Raw genomic sequence first — 18,463 nt, forward strand, 5'->3', positions numbered from 1 at the left:
TCACAGGAAGGACAGGAAGTACATCACAGGAAGTACACCACAGGAAGTACACCACAGGAAGTACACCACAGGAAGTACATCACAGGAAGTACACCACAGGAAGTACACCACAGGAAGTACATCACAGGAAGTACATCACAGGAAGGACAGGAAGTACATCACAGGAAGTACATCACAGGAAGGACAGGAAGTACACCACAGGAAGTACATCACAGGAAGGACAGGAAGTACATCACACATATTTATCAAATTTAAACATTTTCAGAATTGTTTTGATTTTGAGATGATATGTTGAAGTTTGGGATTTTGAATAGTATTCAGTGTTCCCCAGGACGGAGTCCGAGCAGCTGCTGAGGCACGCGGGCCCAGCTACATGTGAGCGCGGAGCCAGTGGACAAGGCCTCGTTAGGACCGGCTCACTTTATGGCGCATTCCCATTACAGTTTAGGAACTGGGGCAGTAACTATGGTAACGCAGTGTAGGCGGAGCCGTGACGTCATCTTCAATGAGAGCCCCAGAAAAACAACCCAGCCATCAGCCGTTAGCCCTCAGAGCTCACAGCTCCTCATCTGTTCAGAAACCAGACAGAAGTGAAACCAGTCCAAACCACAGACGGCCTGCGTCGTCATGGAGAACACAGGCGCTGCTTTGTTTCTGTCTGCAGGCCGCTGCTGTGAGTGAGGACGGTCGGAGCATATACTGCGTTAGCTTAGCCGATCTCCATTCAGAAAACACGCATTGTAAAGGTGTTTCTCTGCCGTCTGTCTGCAGACTCAAAGCGTTGACTCGTGGTGTTTACTAACCGGTATCAGTGTGGTGTTACTAACCGGTATCAGTGTGGTGTCACTAACCGGTATCAGTGTGGTGTCACTAACCGGTATCAGTGTGGTGTTACTAACCGGTATCAGTGTGGTGTCACTAACCGGTATCAGTGTGTTGTCTCTAACCGGTATCAGTGTGGTGTTACTAACCGGTATCAGTGTGGTGTCACTAACCGGTATCAGTGTGGTGTCTCTAACCGGTATCAGTGTGGTGTTACTAACCGGTATCAGTGTGGTGTCTCTAACCGGTATCAGTGTGGTGTCACTAACCGGTATCAGTGTGGTGTTACTAACCGGTATCAGTGTGGTGTCTCTAACCGGTATCAGTGTGGTGTCACTAACCGGTATCAGTGTGGTGTCTCTAACCGGTATCAGTGTGGTGTTACTAACCGGTATCAGTGTGGTGTCACTAACCGGTATCAGTGTGGTGTCACTAACCGGTATCAGTGTGGTGTCACTAACCGGTATCAGTGTGGTGTCACTAACCGGTATCAGTGTGGTGTCTCTAACCGGTATCAGTGTGGTGTTACTAACCGGTATCAGTGTGGTGTCACTAACCGGTATCAGTGTGGTGTCACTAACCGGTATCAGTGTGGTGTCTCTAACCGGTATCAGTGTGGTGTTACTAACCGGTATCAGTGTGGTGTCACTAACCGGTATCAGTGTGGTGTCTCTAACCGGTATCAGTGTGGTGTTTCTAACCGGTATCAGTGTGGTGTCACTAACCGGTATCAGTGTGGTGTCACTAACCGGTATCAGTGTGGTGTCACTAACCGGTATCAGTGTGGTGTCTCTAACCGGTATCAGTGTGGTGTCTCTAACCGGTATCAGTGTTGTCACTAACCGGTATCAGTGTGGTGTCACTAACCGGTATCAGTGTGGTGTCACTAACCGGTATCAGTGTGGTGTCACTAACCGGTATCAGTGTGGTGTCACTAACCGGTATCAGTGTGGTGTCTCTAACCGGTATCAGTGTGGTGTCTCTAACCGGTATCAGTGTTGTCACTAACCGGTATCAGTGTGGTGTCTCTAACCGGTATCAGTGTGGTGTTACTAACCGGTATCAGTGTGGTGTTACTAACCGGTATCAGTGTGGTGTCTCTAACCGGTATCAGTGTGGTGTCACTAACCGGTATCAGTGTGGTGTTACTAACCGGTATCAGTGTGGTGTCACTAACCGGTATCAGTGTGGTGTCACTAACCGGTATCAGTGTGGTGTTACTAACCGGTATCAGTGTGGTGTCACTAACCGGTATCAGTGTGGTGTCACTAACCGGTATCAGTGTGGTGTTACTAACCGGTATCAGTGTGGTGTTACTAACCGGTATCAGTGTGTTGTCACTAACCGGTATCAGTGTGGTGTCACTAACCGGTATCAGTGTGGTGTCACTAACCGGTATCAGTGTGGTGTTACTAACCGGTATCAGTGTGGTGTCACTAACCGGTATCAGTGTGGTGTCACTAACCGGTATCAGTGTGGTGTTACTAACCGGTATCAGTGTGGTGTTACTAACCGGTATCAGTGTGTTGTCACTAACCGGTATCAGTGTGGTGTCACTAACCGGTATCAGTGTGGTGTCACTAACCGGTATCAGTGTGGTGTCACTAACCGGTATCAGTGTGGTGTCACTAACCGGTATCAGTGTGGTGTTACTAACCGGTATCAGTGTGGTGTTACTAACCGGTATCAGTGTGGTGTTACTAACCGGTATCAGTGTGTTGTCACTAACCGGTATCAGTGTGGTGTCTCTAACCGGTATCAGTGTTGTCACTAACCGGTATCAGTGTGGTGTCACTAACCGGTATCAGTGTTGTCACTAACCGGTATCAGTGTGGTGTCACTAACCGGTATCAGTGTGGTGTCACTAACCGGTATCAGTGTGGTGTCACTAACCGGTATCAGTGTGGTGTCACTAACCGGTATCAGTGTGGTGTCACTAACCGGTATCAGTGTGGTGTTACTAACCGGTATCAGTGTGGTGTTACTAACCGGTATCAGTGTGGTGTCACTAACCGGTATCAGTGTGGTGTCACTAACCGGTATCAGTGTGGTGTCACTAACCGGTATCAGTGTGGTGTCTCTAACCGGTATCAGTGTGGTGTCACTAACCGGTATCAGTGTGGTGTCACTAACCGGTATCAGTGTGGTGTCACTAACCGGTATCAGTGTGGTGTTACTAACCGGTATCAGTGTGGTGTCACTAACCGGTATCAGTGTGGTGTCACTAACCGGTATCAGTGTGGTGTTACTAACCGGTATCAGTGTGGTGTCACTAACCGGTATCAGTGTGGTGTTACTAACCGGTATCAGTGTGTTGTTACTAACCGGTATCAGTGTGGTGTCACTAACCGGTATCAGTGTGTTGTTACTAACCGGTATCAGTGTGTTGTCACTAACCGGTATCAGTGTGGTGTTACTAACCGGTATCAGTGTGTTGTTACTAACCGGTATCAGTGTGGTGTCACTAACCGGTATCAGTGTGTTGTCACTAACCGGTATCAGTGTGTTGTTACTAACCGGTATCAGTGTGGTGTCACTAACCGGTATCAGTGTGGTGTTACTAACCGGTATCAGTGTGGTGTCACTAACCGGTATCAGTGTGGTGTCACTAACCGGTATCAGTGTGGTGTCACTAACCGGTATCAGTGTGTTGTTACTAACCGGTATCAGTGTGGTGTTACTAACCGGTATCAGTGTGGTGTCACTAACCGGTATCAGTGTGGTGTTACTAACCGGTATCAGTGTGGTGTTACTAACCGGTATCAGTGTGGTGTTACTAACCGGTATCAGTGTGGTGTCACTAACCGGTATCAGTGTGTTGTTACTAACCGGTATCAGTGTGTTGTCACTAACCGGTATCAGTGTGGTGTCACTAACCGGTATCAGTGTGGTGTTACTAACCGGTATCAGTGTGGTGTCTCTAACCGGTATCAGTGTGGTGTCACTAACCGGTATCAGTGTGGTGTCTCTAACCGGTATCAGTGTGGTGTCACTAACCGGTATCAGTGTGGTGTCACTAACCGGTATCAGTGTGGTGTTACTAACCGGTATCAGTGTGGTGTTTCTAACCGGTATCAGTGTGGTGTCACTAACCGGTATCAGTGTGGTGTTACTAACCGGTATCAGTGTGGTGTTACTAACCGGTATCAGTGTGGTGTCACTAACCGGTATCAGTGTGGTGTCCCTAACCGGTATCAGTGTGGTGTCACTAACCGGTATCAGTGTGGTGTTACTAACCGGTATCAGTGTGGTGTCACTAACCGGTATCAGTGTGGTGTTTCTAACCGGTATCAGTGTGGTGTCACTAACCGGTATCAGTGTGGTGTCACTAACCGGTATCAGTGTGGTGTTACTAACCGGTATCAGTGTGGTGTTACTAACCGGTATCAGTGTGGTGTCACTAACCGGTATCAGTGTGGTGTTACTAACCGGTATCAGTGTGGTGTCACTAACCGGTATCAGTGTGGTGTTACTAACCGGTATCAGTGTGGTGTTACTAACCGGTATCAGTGTGGTGTTACTAACCGGTATCAGTGTGGTGTCACTAACCGGTATCAGTGTGGTGTTACTAACCGGTATCAGTGTGGTGTCACTAACCGGTATCAGTGTGGTGTTTCTAACCGGTATCAGTGTGGTGTCACTAACCGGTATCAGTGTGGTGTTTCTAACCGGTATCAGTGTGGTGTCACTAACCGGTATCAGTGTGGTGTCACTAACCGGTATCAGTGTGGTGTTACTAACCGGTATCAGTGTGGTGTCACTAACCGGTATCAGTGTGGTGTTACTAACCGGTATCAGTGTGGTGTCACTAACCGGTATCAGTGTGGTGTTTCTAACCGGTATCAGTGTGGTGTCACTAACCGGTATCAGTGTGGTGTTACTAACCGGTATCAGTGTGGTGTCACTAACCGGTATCAGTGTGGTGTTACTAACCGGTATCAGTGTGGTGTCACTAACCGGTATCAGTGTGGTGTTTCTAACCGGTATCAGTGTGGTGTCACTAACCGGTATCAGTGTGGTGTTACTTCATCATTTAGAAACCATTACAATGAAACCACGGTCACATGTGTTCACCTCGTTGTAGCTGTAGCCCCGAGCCAGCGATCCTCTCTCTAGTTTAGCTCAGCCCGACTCTGCCGGGTTCCTGGCCCGGAAAGAACCTCGATGTTATGGGGCCAGAAACCTGTGAATTAGGCCCCGCTAGCCGGTGCCAGGCCGAGTGGAAACGCAGCCAGAGACGGGCCGCACGGCTCGGGGCGCTTGAAGCGAGCTCCGCGCCGTGTGTGCCACAAGGAAGGCTCTTGAGGCTCGACCGGTGTGTTTAGCTAAATCACTTTTATTGAACATCCAGTAACACAAATACTACACATACTACACATACTACAAATACTACACATACTACACATACTACAAATACTACACTACAAATACTACACATACTACACATACTACAAATACTACACATACTACACATACTACAAATACTACACATACTACACATACTACAAATACTACACATACTACACATACTACAAATACTACACATACTACACATACTACAAATACTACACATACTACACATACTACAAATACCACACATACCACACATACTACAAATACTACACATACTACACATACTACAAATACTACAAATACTACACATACTACAAATACTACACATACTACAAATACTACACAAACAACAATAACATGGATGCAGTTTAATTATTTAACCTGCATTATTTGGGGGGGTTCTCACCTCCACTAGGGGGGTCCTCACCTCCACTAGGGGGGTCCTCACCTCCACTAGGGGGGTTCTCACCTCCACTAGGGGGGTCCTCACCTCCACTAGGGGGGTTCTCACCTCCACTAGGGGGGTCCTCACCTCTACTAGGGCGGTCCTCACCTCCTCTAGGGGGGACCTCACCTCCTCTAGGGGGGTTCTCACCTCCACTAGGGGGGTCCTCACCTCCACTAGGGGGGTTCTCACCTCCACTAGGGGGGTCCTCACCTCCTCTAGGGGGGACCTCACCTCCTCTAGGGGGGTCCTCACCTCCACTAGGGGGGTCCTCACCTCCACTAGGGGGGACCTCACCTCCTCTAGGGGGGTCCTCACCTCCACTAGGGGGGTCCTCACCTCCTCTAGGGGGGTCCTCACCTCCACTAGGGGGGTCCTCACCTCCTCTAGGGGGGTCCTCACCTCCACTAGGGGGGACCTCACCTCCTCTAGGGGGGACCTCACCTCTACTAGGGGGGACCTCAACTCCACTAGGGGGGACCTCACCTCCTCTAGGGGGGTCCTCACCTCCTCTAGGGGGGACCTCACCTCCTCTAGGGGGTCCTCACCTCCTCTAGGGGGGACCTCAACTCCACTAGGGGGGACCTCACCTCCTCTAGGGGGGTCCTCACCTCCTCTAGGGGGGACCTCACCTCCTCTAGGGGGTCCTCACCTCCTCTAGGGCGGTCCTCACCTCCTCTAGGGGGGTCTTCACCTCCTCTAGGGGGGTCCTCACCTCCTCTAGGGGGGTCCTCACCTCCTCTAGGGGGGTCCGGGGGCTTTCTCCCCCGGGAAGATTTTATTTTAAATGTTGAAGTGAAAAGTGCACTTTGAGCACAAAATGAATTTATGGATACAGCTCTCAACACTCTGAATTAAGAGTGATTAAATTATTATTAATTATTTATTGCACACCGGTATTACCTTAGAGGTCTGGGCGTAGTACAGGGTCCTTCCTAGCAGCTATAGATGTGTGTATATACCTTAGAGGTCTGGGCGTAGTACAGGGTCCTTCCTAGCAGCTATAGATGTGTGTATATACCTTGGGGGTCTGGGCGTAGTACAGGGTCCTTCCTAGCAGCTATAGATGTGTGTATATACCTTGGGGGTCTGGGCGTAGTACAGGGTCCTTCCTCGCAGCTATAGATGTGTGTATATACCTTGGGGGTCTGGGCGTAGTACAGGGTCCTTCCTCGCAGCTATAGATGTGTGTATATACCTTGGGGGTCTGGGCGTAGTACAGGGTCTTTCCTAGCAGCTATAGGTGTGTGTATATACCTTGGGGGTCTGGGCGTAGTACAGGGTCCTTCCTCGCAGCTATAGATGTGTGTATATACCTTGGGGGTCTGGGCGTAGTACAGGGTCCTTCCTCGCAGCTATAGATGTGTGTATATACCTTGGGGGTCTGGGCGTAGTACAGGGTCTTTCCTAGCAGCTATAGGTGTGTGTATATACCTTGGAGGTCTGGGCGTAGTACAGGGTCCTTCCTAGCAGCTATAGGTGTGTGTATATACCTTGGGGGTCTGGGCGTAGTACAGGGTCCTTCCTATAGGTGTGTGTATATACCTTGGGGGTCTGGGCGTAGTACAGGGTCCTTCCTCGCAGCTATAGGTGTGTGTATATACCTTGGGGGTCTGGGCGTAGTACAGGGTCCTTCCTAGCAGCTATAGATGTGTGTATATACCTTGGGGGTCTGGGCGTAGTACAGGGTCCTTCCTAGCAGCTATAGATGTGTGTATATACCTTGGGGGTCTGGGCGTAGTACAGGGTCCTTCCTAGCAGCTATAGATGTGTGTATATACCTTGGGGGTCTGGGCGTAGTACAGGGTCCTTCCTCGCAGCTATAGATGTGTGTATATACCTTGGGGGTCTGGGCGTAGTACAGGGTCCTTCCTAGCAGCTATAGATGTGTGTATATACCTTGGGGGTCTGGGCGTAGTACAGGGTCCTTCCTAGCAGCTATAGATGTGTGTATATACCTTGGGGGTCTGGGCGTAGTACAGGGTCCTTCCTAGCAGCTATAGATGTGTGTATATACCTTGGGGGTCTGGGCGTAGTACAGGGTCCTTCCTATAGATGTGTGTATATACCTTGGGGGTCTGGGCGTAGTACAGGGTCCTTCCTAGCAGCTATAGATGTGTGTATATACCTTGGGGGTCTGGGCGTAGTACAGGGTCCTTCCTAGCAGCTATAGATGTGTGTATATACCTTGGGGGTCTGGGCGTAGTACAGGGTCCTTCCTATAGATGTGTGTATATACCTTGGGGGTCTGGGCGTAGTACAGGGTCCTTCCTAGCAGCTATAGATGTGTGTATATACCTTGGGGGTCTGGGCGTAGTACAGGGTCCTTCCTAGCAGCTATAGATGTGTGTATATACCTTGGGGGTCTGGGCGTAGTACAGGGTCCTTCCTCGCAGCTATAGATGTGTGTATATACCTTGGGGGTCTGGGCGTAGTACAGGGTCCTTCCTAGCAGCTATAGATGTGTGTATATACCTTGGGGGTCTGGGCGTAGTACAGGGTCCTTCCTAGCAGCTATAGATGTGTGTATATACCTTGGGGGTCTGGGCGTAGTACAGGGTCCTTCCTCGCAGCTATAGATGTGTGTATATACCTTGGGGGTCTGGGCGTAGTACAGGGTCCTTCCTAGCAGCTATAGGTGTGTGTATATACCTTGGGGGTCTGGGCGTAGTACAGGGTCCTTCCTAGCAGCTATAGGTGTGTGTATATACCTTGGGGGTCTGGGCGTAGTACAGGGTCCTTCCTAGCAGCTATAGGTGTGTGTATATACCTTGGGGGTCTGGGCGTAGTACAGGGTCCTTCCTAGCAGCTATAGGTGTGTGTATATACCTTGGGGGTCTGGGCGTAGTACAGGGTCCTTCCTCGCAGCTTGAAGTAGCGCCTCTGGCCGCGCTGGAAGGAGCTGCTCTGCTTCTGGAGGAAACCCTCCTTCAGCACCGTCTGCAACAGGAAGTGGGAGTTTGTTGTTGTTGTTGTTGTTGTTTGGGAGCTGTGTGAGCGATAGCACAGGAAACACTTCCTGTTGTTGTTTTAGTTGTTTACAGGATCGATGAGTTACTCGATGTGTACTTGTACATGTTATTGTATATCTTAACTATGAGGTCATTGTGTGGACAGGAAGAATGCAGCCGGCCTTTGGACGCTCACAGCTGCTGCTGCTGCTGCGTTCAGGGACCGTGGGACCGTTCGGCCTTTAGTGAGTGCTACTTCATGTTATTTCCATCTTCATGGTTGCTGTTGTTGTTATTTACTCTGATCTGAATGTCTCTAAAGGAGACGAAGAGACCCTTCACCGGAACACGGCCGGTTCTCATCGCAAGTAGAACTGCTGCAGAGCAACTACTCCAAGTACACCACGTCGTCGAGCGGCGCACAAGCACCGTCTGACTGCACGTCGAGTCAGGCCTCTCACTTCTTATTTCTCATCTCCTCGTCCTCGGTCTCACCGGAAGCTGATTCGTCTGCGCCATCTTGAGGAGCGTCCCATGGCCTTATTTCTGCTGGAGGAGCGAGGAGCGAGGAGCGAGGAGGGAGGAGGGAGGAGCGAGGAGCGAGGAGGGAGGAGCGAGGAGCGAGGAGGGAGGAGCGAGGAGGGAGGAGCGAGGAGCGAGGAGGGAGGAGCGAGGAGGGAGGAGGGAGGAGCGAGGAGGGAGGAGCGAGGAGGGAGGAGCGAGGAGGGAGGAGGGAGGAGGGAGGAGCGAGGAGGGAGGAGCGAGGAGGGAGGAGGAGGAGCGAGGAGGTAGGAGGGAGGAGGGAGGAGAGAGGAGGGAGGAGAGAGGAGGGAGGAGGGAGGAAGGAGGAGGGAGGAGGGAGGAGGGAGGAGGGAGGAGGGAGGAGAGAGGAGGGAGGAGGGAGCAGGGAGGAGGGAGGAGGGAGGAGAGAGGAGGGAGGAGGGAGGACGCGAGGAGGGAGGAGGGAGGAGGGAGGAGCGAGGAGGGAGGAGGGAGGAGGGAGTCGTATTTATAAATATAATAAATGTATCTATATAGATAATAAGTGTCAGTACGATTTTATTTTGTATTTGCGTGCATTTCCTGTTCAGAAAGTGGCGCTGCGGCTGTACTGATAGTAACAACAATACAAGGTATCCGTATATACCTATATATATATATATATATATAGATATATATTAGTGCTGTCAAAATTATCGCGTTAACGGCGGTAATTAATTTTTTGAATTAATTGCGTTAAAATATTTAACGCATTTAACGCATGTGCAGAATGGCCCGCCCCATACGTGCCCCCAGTGGCAGCGCCAGGGTATGGCTGGGGTAGCTGCACCCATACCAGGGCTGCAGTCGGATAGTTTAAAAGTCAGCTCCTAAATTCTAACCCTATCTCCTATTCCTCTCCTCTGAGGGAAAGGTCACGGGGCTAAGGGATAGTGGATAGGAGAATTAAAAAGGACTTAGGAGAAGAGACTGCGGTGCTTTAGAGAATCCGAATGCACTTTCCCGATCCGACGTGTTTCTGATGCGCCAGCGGACCTCTGTCCTGATAGTGGTGATTTTATTTTGGAATTCTTAGCGTGCACTTCCTGTCCTGAGAGTGGAGGTGTCCTGAGAGCTGGGCTGAAGTGGAATAGTCCATTTAGCTTAGGAACCTTCCTAAAGGAGTGGAATGACCCGGAAGTAGTGATGGCGAGATGAAGCCTTATGAAGCTTTGAAGCTTTCCAGCCAATTGGTTCTCATGAGGCTTCATCTGAACACAACCCCCTGCTGGTCAAAGGGTGTACAACAGGCAGACTGGACATCTCAACAGTGTGCTGTATCCAGTGTTGGGTGTAACGCGTTACAAAAGTAACGGAGTTACAGTAATATATTACTTTTTGCTGTAACGAAGTAATGTAACGCATTACTAATGCAATGTGGTAATATATTACCCACAATGCTCAGTGACGCAGTTACAACACATTTTAACCCGAAATTAAATGGTGTTTTGTTTTTTAACAATGTACTAACATAGCGAGACATTCCGACACCAGACACATCGTGCGGGTAGATAGTAAACCTGGTGTTTACTCTTCAGGCCTCGCGCCGGGATCTTCGGGCAGTTGAATGTTATTCACCCTCTATTCAAAAAGAGAACGGAGCGAAAAATACTAACAACAAATTGTGTGAGGTGCGCGTGAGCTGCTCCGCTGCGCGTGCATCCTCTCCAAAGCGCTTCCACAGCAGCGACACACATCGTGGGTCATCATTGATACGAACATGCTGAAAGCAGCCGTCACCAAATGCCAGCACCACTGATCTACTGCAGGCCGTAGCAACGGGTCGGATGGGACATCACGTGACCCTCCATGTGGACACTAGCTTACCGCCTGACTCGCCGCCCTCGCCCTCGGAGCAGCACTCTTCGTCGCCCGAAACACCGCCGCCCCTCTGCGGCCCGCAGGTGCGAGCCAGGATACCACGGCAACACAGAGCCGGCCCAGGAAGATCTAAACAAGTACCGCCTGTACAGTGGGGTGAGGCGGCCATTTTGCAGCTCGTGGTTTACAAATAGAGGGCTAGAATATGTGAACATGGGGCCACATTCGGCCTGTAGAGACGTTGGTCAGACATAATGCACAGCACAGAGGCCTTCACCACGAATGGCTACAAAGATCTCACATCCCAAGCTGATCAACAGCTGATGTTGCAGCTGAAATGATCTCCAGGTCACAAAGTCACCTCACATGATGATGATGATGATGATGATGATGATGATGATGATGATGATGATGATGATGATGATGATGATGATGATGATGATGATGAGATACCAGTTTTCAAGCACAGTAAATGTTCTCTTCAATGTTTGCCATTTCAAACCATGAGCTGGTTTAAATAATATTTGCCTTGATTTACAAAATGTATCATTTGTTTTATCAGCACAGCTTTGAAGCTGTTGTGCTTTTCGTTACTTTGGACTGTATGAGATATTTCAGGATTGCACTTTTAACTCACTTGAAATGTTCTCACTTGCTTGGTTTCAAAACATAACAAAGGCCATCATCTGTTCATTGGACCATCGATGCTATGTTTCATTGCTGTTGCCGGTCTCTACTGCTGCGCCCCTGTGACCTCAGAGGCACCCGGAGTCATGATGTTCTGGAGCCGGGCCTGCACACGGCCACATGCTAAACACACGACAGAGCCCACTCCGTGTCCTGTTAGTGTTCACTTCCTGTCTGCCTTCTTCTGGGGATTGATCTGACGTCCAGCGCTCCGTCTTTTAACCTCTTTCTCTTTCTGGATCCTCCTTAGCAACCTTCATTAGAGTCCTTGACAGCGGGCTGTACTGTATTAACAACGTGTCACATGTTAAGAGTTTACAATCAGAATCGAGTATTCACCTAACCCGTGTAATACAAGTTGTTAGTCGCCTAAGGGCCTACACAGTGGTTAAGCTAAACCACATCGCCCTTCACTGGATGCATAATGAGCTGCACTAAACTACATTTTAGCATTTAAAATACCTAGCCATTATTTTGCGGTTATTTTGGTGAAAGTAACTAGAAAAGTAACTAAAGTAGTGTAACTCATTACATTTCAGAGACAGTAATTTTGTAATGTAACTTATTACTTTCAAAAGAGAGTAATAAGTAATATGTAATATATTACATTTTGGAAGTAACTTGCCCAACACTGGCTCTCTCTCATGCCGAGTCCCCACTGAGGAAAGCCTTAGTAACTCTAAACAACGAACATTACATCATATCTTCATGTCAACAGTATTGTATGTATTCCAGTGTAATGACTGTGATGGAAAAGCCTCAGGAGGCTGGCACACATCGCAAAGAGGGATTTGTATTCCTTAATAATATTCGTAAACTTAACCATGTTGTGGCCGGAGAAAGGCTGAACCATATCAAAGACTATTTATTAACTACATGATCTCATGTAGCTGTAGCTTTTATAAACAACAACAAAGACGTGTTGTTCAGTCGTTGAACCGGAGACCCTGCGGTCATGAGTCAGCTGCTTCCAGGCTGAGCCGCAGCTCGCTGAAGCTCCCTGAAACACGGCACGCTGTTTCTTCATGTTTTTATACGTGTTTTTATTCATGTATGTATACATGTATTTATACATGTTTTTATACATGTATTTATACATGTTTTTATTCATGTTTTTATTCATGTATTTATACATGTTTTTATTCATGTATTTATACATGTATTTATACATGTATTTATTCATGTATTTATTCATGTATTTATACATGTTTTTATTCATGTATTTATTCATGTTTTTATTCATGTATTTATACATGTATTTATTCATGTATTTATTCATGTATTTATACATGTATTTATTCATGTATTTATTCATGTATTTATACATGTATTTATACATGTATTTATACATGTTTTTATTCATGTATTTATTCATGTATTTATACATGTATTTATTCATGTTTTTATTCATGTATTTATACATGTATTTATTCATGTATTTATACATGTATTTATACATGTATTTATTCATGTATTTATACATGTATTTATTCATGTTTTTATTCATGTATTTATACATGTATTTATTCATGTATTTATTCATGTATTTATTCATGTATTTATACATGTATTTATTCATGTTTTTATTCATGTATTTATACATGTATTTTACATGTATTTATTCATGTATTTATACATGTATTTATTCATGTATTTATTCATGTATTTATACATGTATTTATTCATGTATTTATACATGTATTTATTCATGTATTTATTCATGTATTTATACATGTATTTATTCATGTATTTATTCATGTATTTATACATGTATTTATTCATGTATTTATTCATGTATTTATACATGTATTTATTCATGTATTTATTCATGTATTTATACATGTATTTATTCATGTTTTTATTCATGTATTTATACATGTATTTATACATGTATTTTTACATGTATTTATTCATGTATTTATTCATGTATTTATTCATGTATTTATACATGTATTTATTCATGTATTTATTCATGTATTTATACATGTATTTATTCATGTATTTATTCATGTATTTATACATGTATTTATTCATGTATTTATTCATGTATTTATTCATGTATTTATACATGTATTTATTCATGTATTTATACATGTATTTATTCATGTATTTATTCATGTATTTATACATGTATTTATTCATGTATTTATTCATGTATTTATACATGTATTTATTCATGTATTTATTCATGTATTTATTCATGTATTTATACATGTATTTATTCATGTATTTATTCATGTATTTATTCATGTATTTATTCATGTATTTATACATTTATTCATGTATTTATACATGTATTTATTCATGTATTTATACATGTATTTATACATGTATTTATACATGTTTTTATTCATGTATTTATTCATGTATTTATACATGTATTTATTCATGTTTTTATTCATGTATTTATACATGTATTTATTCATGTATTTATACATGTATTTATTCATGTATTTATTCATGTATTTATACATGTATTTATTCATGTATTTATACATGTATTTATTCATGTATTTATTCATGTATTTATACATTTATTCATGTATTTATACATGTATTTATTCATGTATTTATACATGTATTTATACATGTATTTATTCATGTATTTATTCATGTATTTATACATTTATTCATGTATTTATACATGTATTTATTCATGTATTTATTCATGTATTTATACATGTATTTATACATGTATTTATTCATGTATTTATACATGTATTTATTCATGTATTTATTCATGTATTTATACATTTATTCATGTATTTATACATGTATTTATACATGTATTTATTCATGTATTTATTCATGTATTTATACATGTATTTATTCATGTATTTATACATGTATTTATTCATGTATTTATTCATGTATTTATACATGTATTTATTCATGTATTTATTCATGTATTTATTCATGTATTTATACATGTATTTATTCATGTATTTATACATGTATTTATACATGTATTTATTCATGTATTTATACATGTATTTATACATGTATTTATTCATGTATTTATTCATGTATTTATACATGTATTTATTCATGTATTTATTCATGTATTTATACATGTATTTATTCATGTATTTATTCATGTATTTATTCATGTATTTATTCATGTATTTATACATTTATTCATGTATTTATACATGTATTTATTCATGTATTTATACATGTATTTATACATGTATTTATTCATGTATTTATACATGTATTTATTCATGTATTTATTCATGTATTTATACATGTATTTATTCATGTATTTATTCATGTATTTATTCATGTATTTATACATTTATTCATGTATTTATACATGTATTTATTCATGTATTTATACATGTATTTATACATGTATTTATTCATGTATTTATTCATGTATTTATACATGTATTTATTCATGTATTTATTCATGTATTTATTCATGTATTTATACATTTATTCATGTATTTATACATGTATTTATTCATGTATTTATACATGTATTTATACATGTATTTATTCATGTATTTATTCATGTATTTATACATGTATTTATACATGTATTTATTCATGTATTTATTCATGTATTTATACATGTATTTATACATGTATTTATTCATGTATTTATTCATGTATTTATTCATGTATTTATTCATGTATTTATACATGTATTTATACATGTATTTATACATGTATTTATTCATGTATTTATACATGTATTTATACATGTATTTATTCATGTATTTATTCATGTATTTATTCATGTATTTATACATTTATTCATGTATTTATACATGTATTTATTCATGTATTTATTCATGTATCTCTTTATACGTTATGGCATGTTCAGACCTCTCTATGAGTGAGGGTCTGAGCGCTCTTGATCCATCGTGTCCCCGGGCCGGGTGCAGGAGGGGTGATGTGGTTCTTATTATACATCCATGGGTATTATGAGCGTCGTGGTTCAGCCGATCTGAATGGCTTCCTGAAGCGTCAAGTGGTGTCGACAGGCAGCGAGGCTTCGTTTGTCATCGATGGCGTCACTGGCCCAAAACGATACAAGCCTCGAAACAGGCTTCACAAAAAGCTTCGGGGATTACTCGACACACGCTCCGAAGCCTCGGCGCAATACGTAACATCACTACAGGAAGTCCCTCAGTGGCAGCCATGATAAGAGCTGGTTCTCTAGATGAAAGGAAAGGAGGTTTCAAGCTTCCTTTATAGCCTCCTTTAGCTTAGGAACCACTGGACCTCCCTCACCGACAGGAGAAGCGAAAATGCTGCCCCACAATGCATTGCAGCCGCAGCATGTGCCGTCACTCAACAGTCGGCCGTTCACGGAAACAACCGATTATGACGGAGAAATGATATCATGAAAGTTACGGTGCTTATTAAGCTTTTTAAAGCGTAGGTGGTGAGTTACAAAGTGCTTTGTTCTGAACGCTCATCAGTATTATAATAAAGAGAGAAATATGAACGTTAGTTTTCACTGAAATGATCAAATAAAGTCTCTCAGTCTTCACTGAGCTGTGTGGGGTCTGTTCAGCTTCTAGAGATGTCTGAATGGTGATATGCTCAGAGACAGATGTTCAGGACTAACGTTTATAATAAATACATCTGTATTGATTTATCTTTCCATCAATCATACGTGTTGGATCATTGGTGTTAACGTGGACCGGAGGGAGAGGGGGACGAGCAGAGGTTTCACTTTCCTTTCTATTTCAGTTCCAGCTTTGGTCCTGAAGAATCTGTTTCTCTTTGTCCTCGTTCATAAAGCAAAGCAGCAGCATCAGAGCACGGAGCAGAGTCTCTGGAGGAGTCCCTCGTTCTTATTGAGCATCCATGTTTGTAGTCCGCTGTGTAGAAAACTGTGGTTTCCATGGTTACCCCACAGCAGCAGACGCACATTCAGGACGTCCGCTGGCGCATCAGAAACACGTCGGATCGGGAAAGTGCATTCGGATTCTCTAAAGTACCGCAGTCTCTTCTCCTAAGTCCTTTTGAATTCTCCTATCCACTATCCCTTAGCCCCGTGACCTTTCCCTCAGAGGAGAGGAATAGGAGATAGCGTTAGAATTTAGGAGCTGACTTTTAAACTATCCGACTGCAGCCTGGAGGTCTGCAGGCTGACCCCTCTCGAGGAGCGAGGAAATGAAAACTAAAGGAAGTGAGAAGGACCCACTGGTGTACTCGCGATTGAGAAACGGCCAATGGCTTCAAAGCAGCGACACAGGTTTCTCCGAACTTCTGTTGTGCACCTGAAGGCAGCACACCGTAAAGTTTAACGAAACGGTAAAAAAAAACGAGCCGTGAGTTTACCGGAGCTGTGACGTTATTCACAACCGACAGCTAAACTAACGATTATTTAATCTGAGATATAAACTGTATTTACTGTATATACTTTATGTGTTTCTTATAAACAACATATAGGCTATGGTGTGAATAAACGATCTTTAATAAATAACGGGAAAGTCAGCTCAACAACAACAACAACAACAACAACAACAACAACAACAACAACACATTACATTTATGAAGCGCTTTCTACGAACTCAAAGCTTTAGGAAAGTTCAAACAACACGGATGAAGTCAATTATATTAAAATACAGAAAGCCCCCCCCGGGGCTGTGGTCCTCCTCTCCCCGGGCTGCAGCCCTCCTCTCCGGGGGAACAGAGCAGGAAACACCGGGGCATCACTGGGCCTCCGAACCGCAGCTAGCCGCGGTTAGCCTTAAACCGGGATATCTACCGGTTATATGAACTGTATTTATGTTACAGTTTATATTTACAAGAGGCGTGTGGTGCAGTGGATAGAGCCTTGGTGTTCGGCTCAGGGGAGCACAGGTTCAAACCCCACTGCAGTCAGCATGTCGGTGTGTCCCAGAGTGCTCCCGCAGTACTGAGTATGAAGTCGCTTTGGATAAAAGCGACTAACAAGTGGCGTAACGTAAAGTATATAGCGTGTTGCTGCAGTTCCTCTCTCCAGGCTTCATTTCAGATCCACTAAACTCAGCAGAGAATATGAGCCGAACAAAACAAAGTTTAATATAAAGTTTAACCCGCTTTCTAATCTGCAGATCGCCTGGATCCAAACCCACCGAGAAGAGCAAGCTAAATAAAGAGTTCAGAGGAGGGGGACAGGGACAGGGGTTTAAACTGAGGAGTTTACTTTAGACTGTACACTAGAGGAGTTGGAACGACAGACCGAGTTAAGGGGACTGAGGGACAGCCTCTGACCGGGGAACAGCCCTCCTCCCCCCGCTGCCTCTGACCGGCGAACAGCCCTCCTCCCCCCGCTGCCTCTGACCGGCGAACAGCCCTCCTCCCCCCGCTGCCTCTGACCGGGGACCAGCCCTCCTCCCCTCGCTGCAGAACAGCCTCTGACCGGGGATTCTGTCCGGTAACCCCCCTCCCCCGCCCCGTACCTTGCTGCGGATCTGTCCGGACGTGGACACTTTCCGGATGAGTTTCTGCGGGGATCCGGGCTCCTGCTCCGGCTCGCTGTCTGAAGAATCCTCCGGACAGCGGGGCTCTGGTCCCTCTGCAGCCGCCATCCTGCCTCCAAACCCGGGGAGGAGGAGCAGCAGCAGCGCCGCCCAGAGGCCTGGCGGCGGAGCACGGTACTGCACCCATAGACCAGAATGGGTTTATTACCTGTGGGTTTATTACCTGTAGGTTTACAGGTGTATTACCTGTGATCTCACTGTGGAGGTGGTGGGAGACAGGAGAGGTTTCTCAATACTCAAATTTCCCCTCCTCGACTCCTCGGTCCTCTGGTAGTGACGCGGAAATGAATTTCAGCGCATGTTGAAGGACATCTCATTTCTCTAAATGCACTTCGAGGACCGAGGATCGAGGAGGC

General features: G+C 44.5%; 1 protein-coding gene across 1 annotated transcript in view; it reads right to left on the reverse strand.

Annotated features, from left to right (window-relative positions):
- LOC117441043 (diacylglycerol kinase delta) overlaps positions 1–18,158 on the reverse strand; it is a gene marked incomplete at its 3' end in the record, with an annotated part of 31,260 nt that extends 13,102 nt beyond the window's left edge. The window contains exons 1-2 of the mRNA XM_034077239.2: positions 18,027–18,158; positions 8,450–8,560 (exon numbers count right to left, since the gene is read on the reverse strand). Coding sequence (XP_033933130.2) covers positions 8,450–8,560; positions 18,027–18,155 — 240 coding nt within the window. The remainder of the gene's footprint in view (positions 1–8,449; positions 8,561–18,026) is intronic.
- Positions 18,159–18,463: the final 305 nt, after the last annotated feature.

This window comes from Pseudochaenichthys georgianus, unplaced genomic scaffold, assembly GCF_902827115.2.
Source record: "Pseudochaenichthys georgianus unplaced genomic scaffold, fPseGeo1.2 scaffold_1421_arrow_ctg1, whole genome shotgun sequence".
NCBI lineage: Eukaryota > Metazoa > Chordata > Actinopteri > Perciformes > Channichthyidae > Pseudochaenichthys > Pseudochaenichthys georgianus.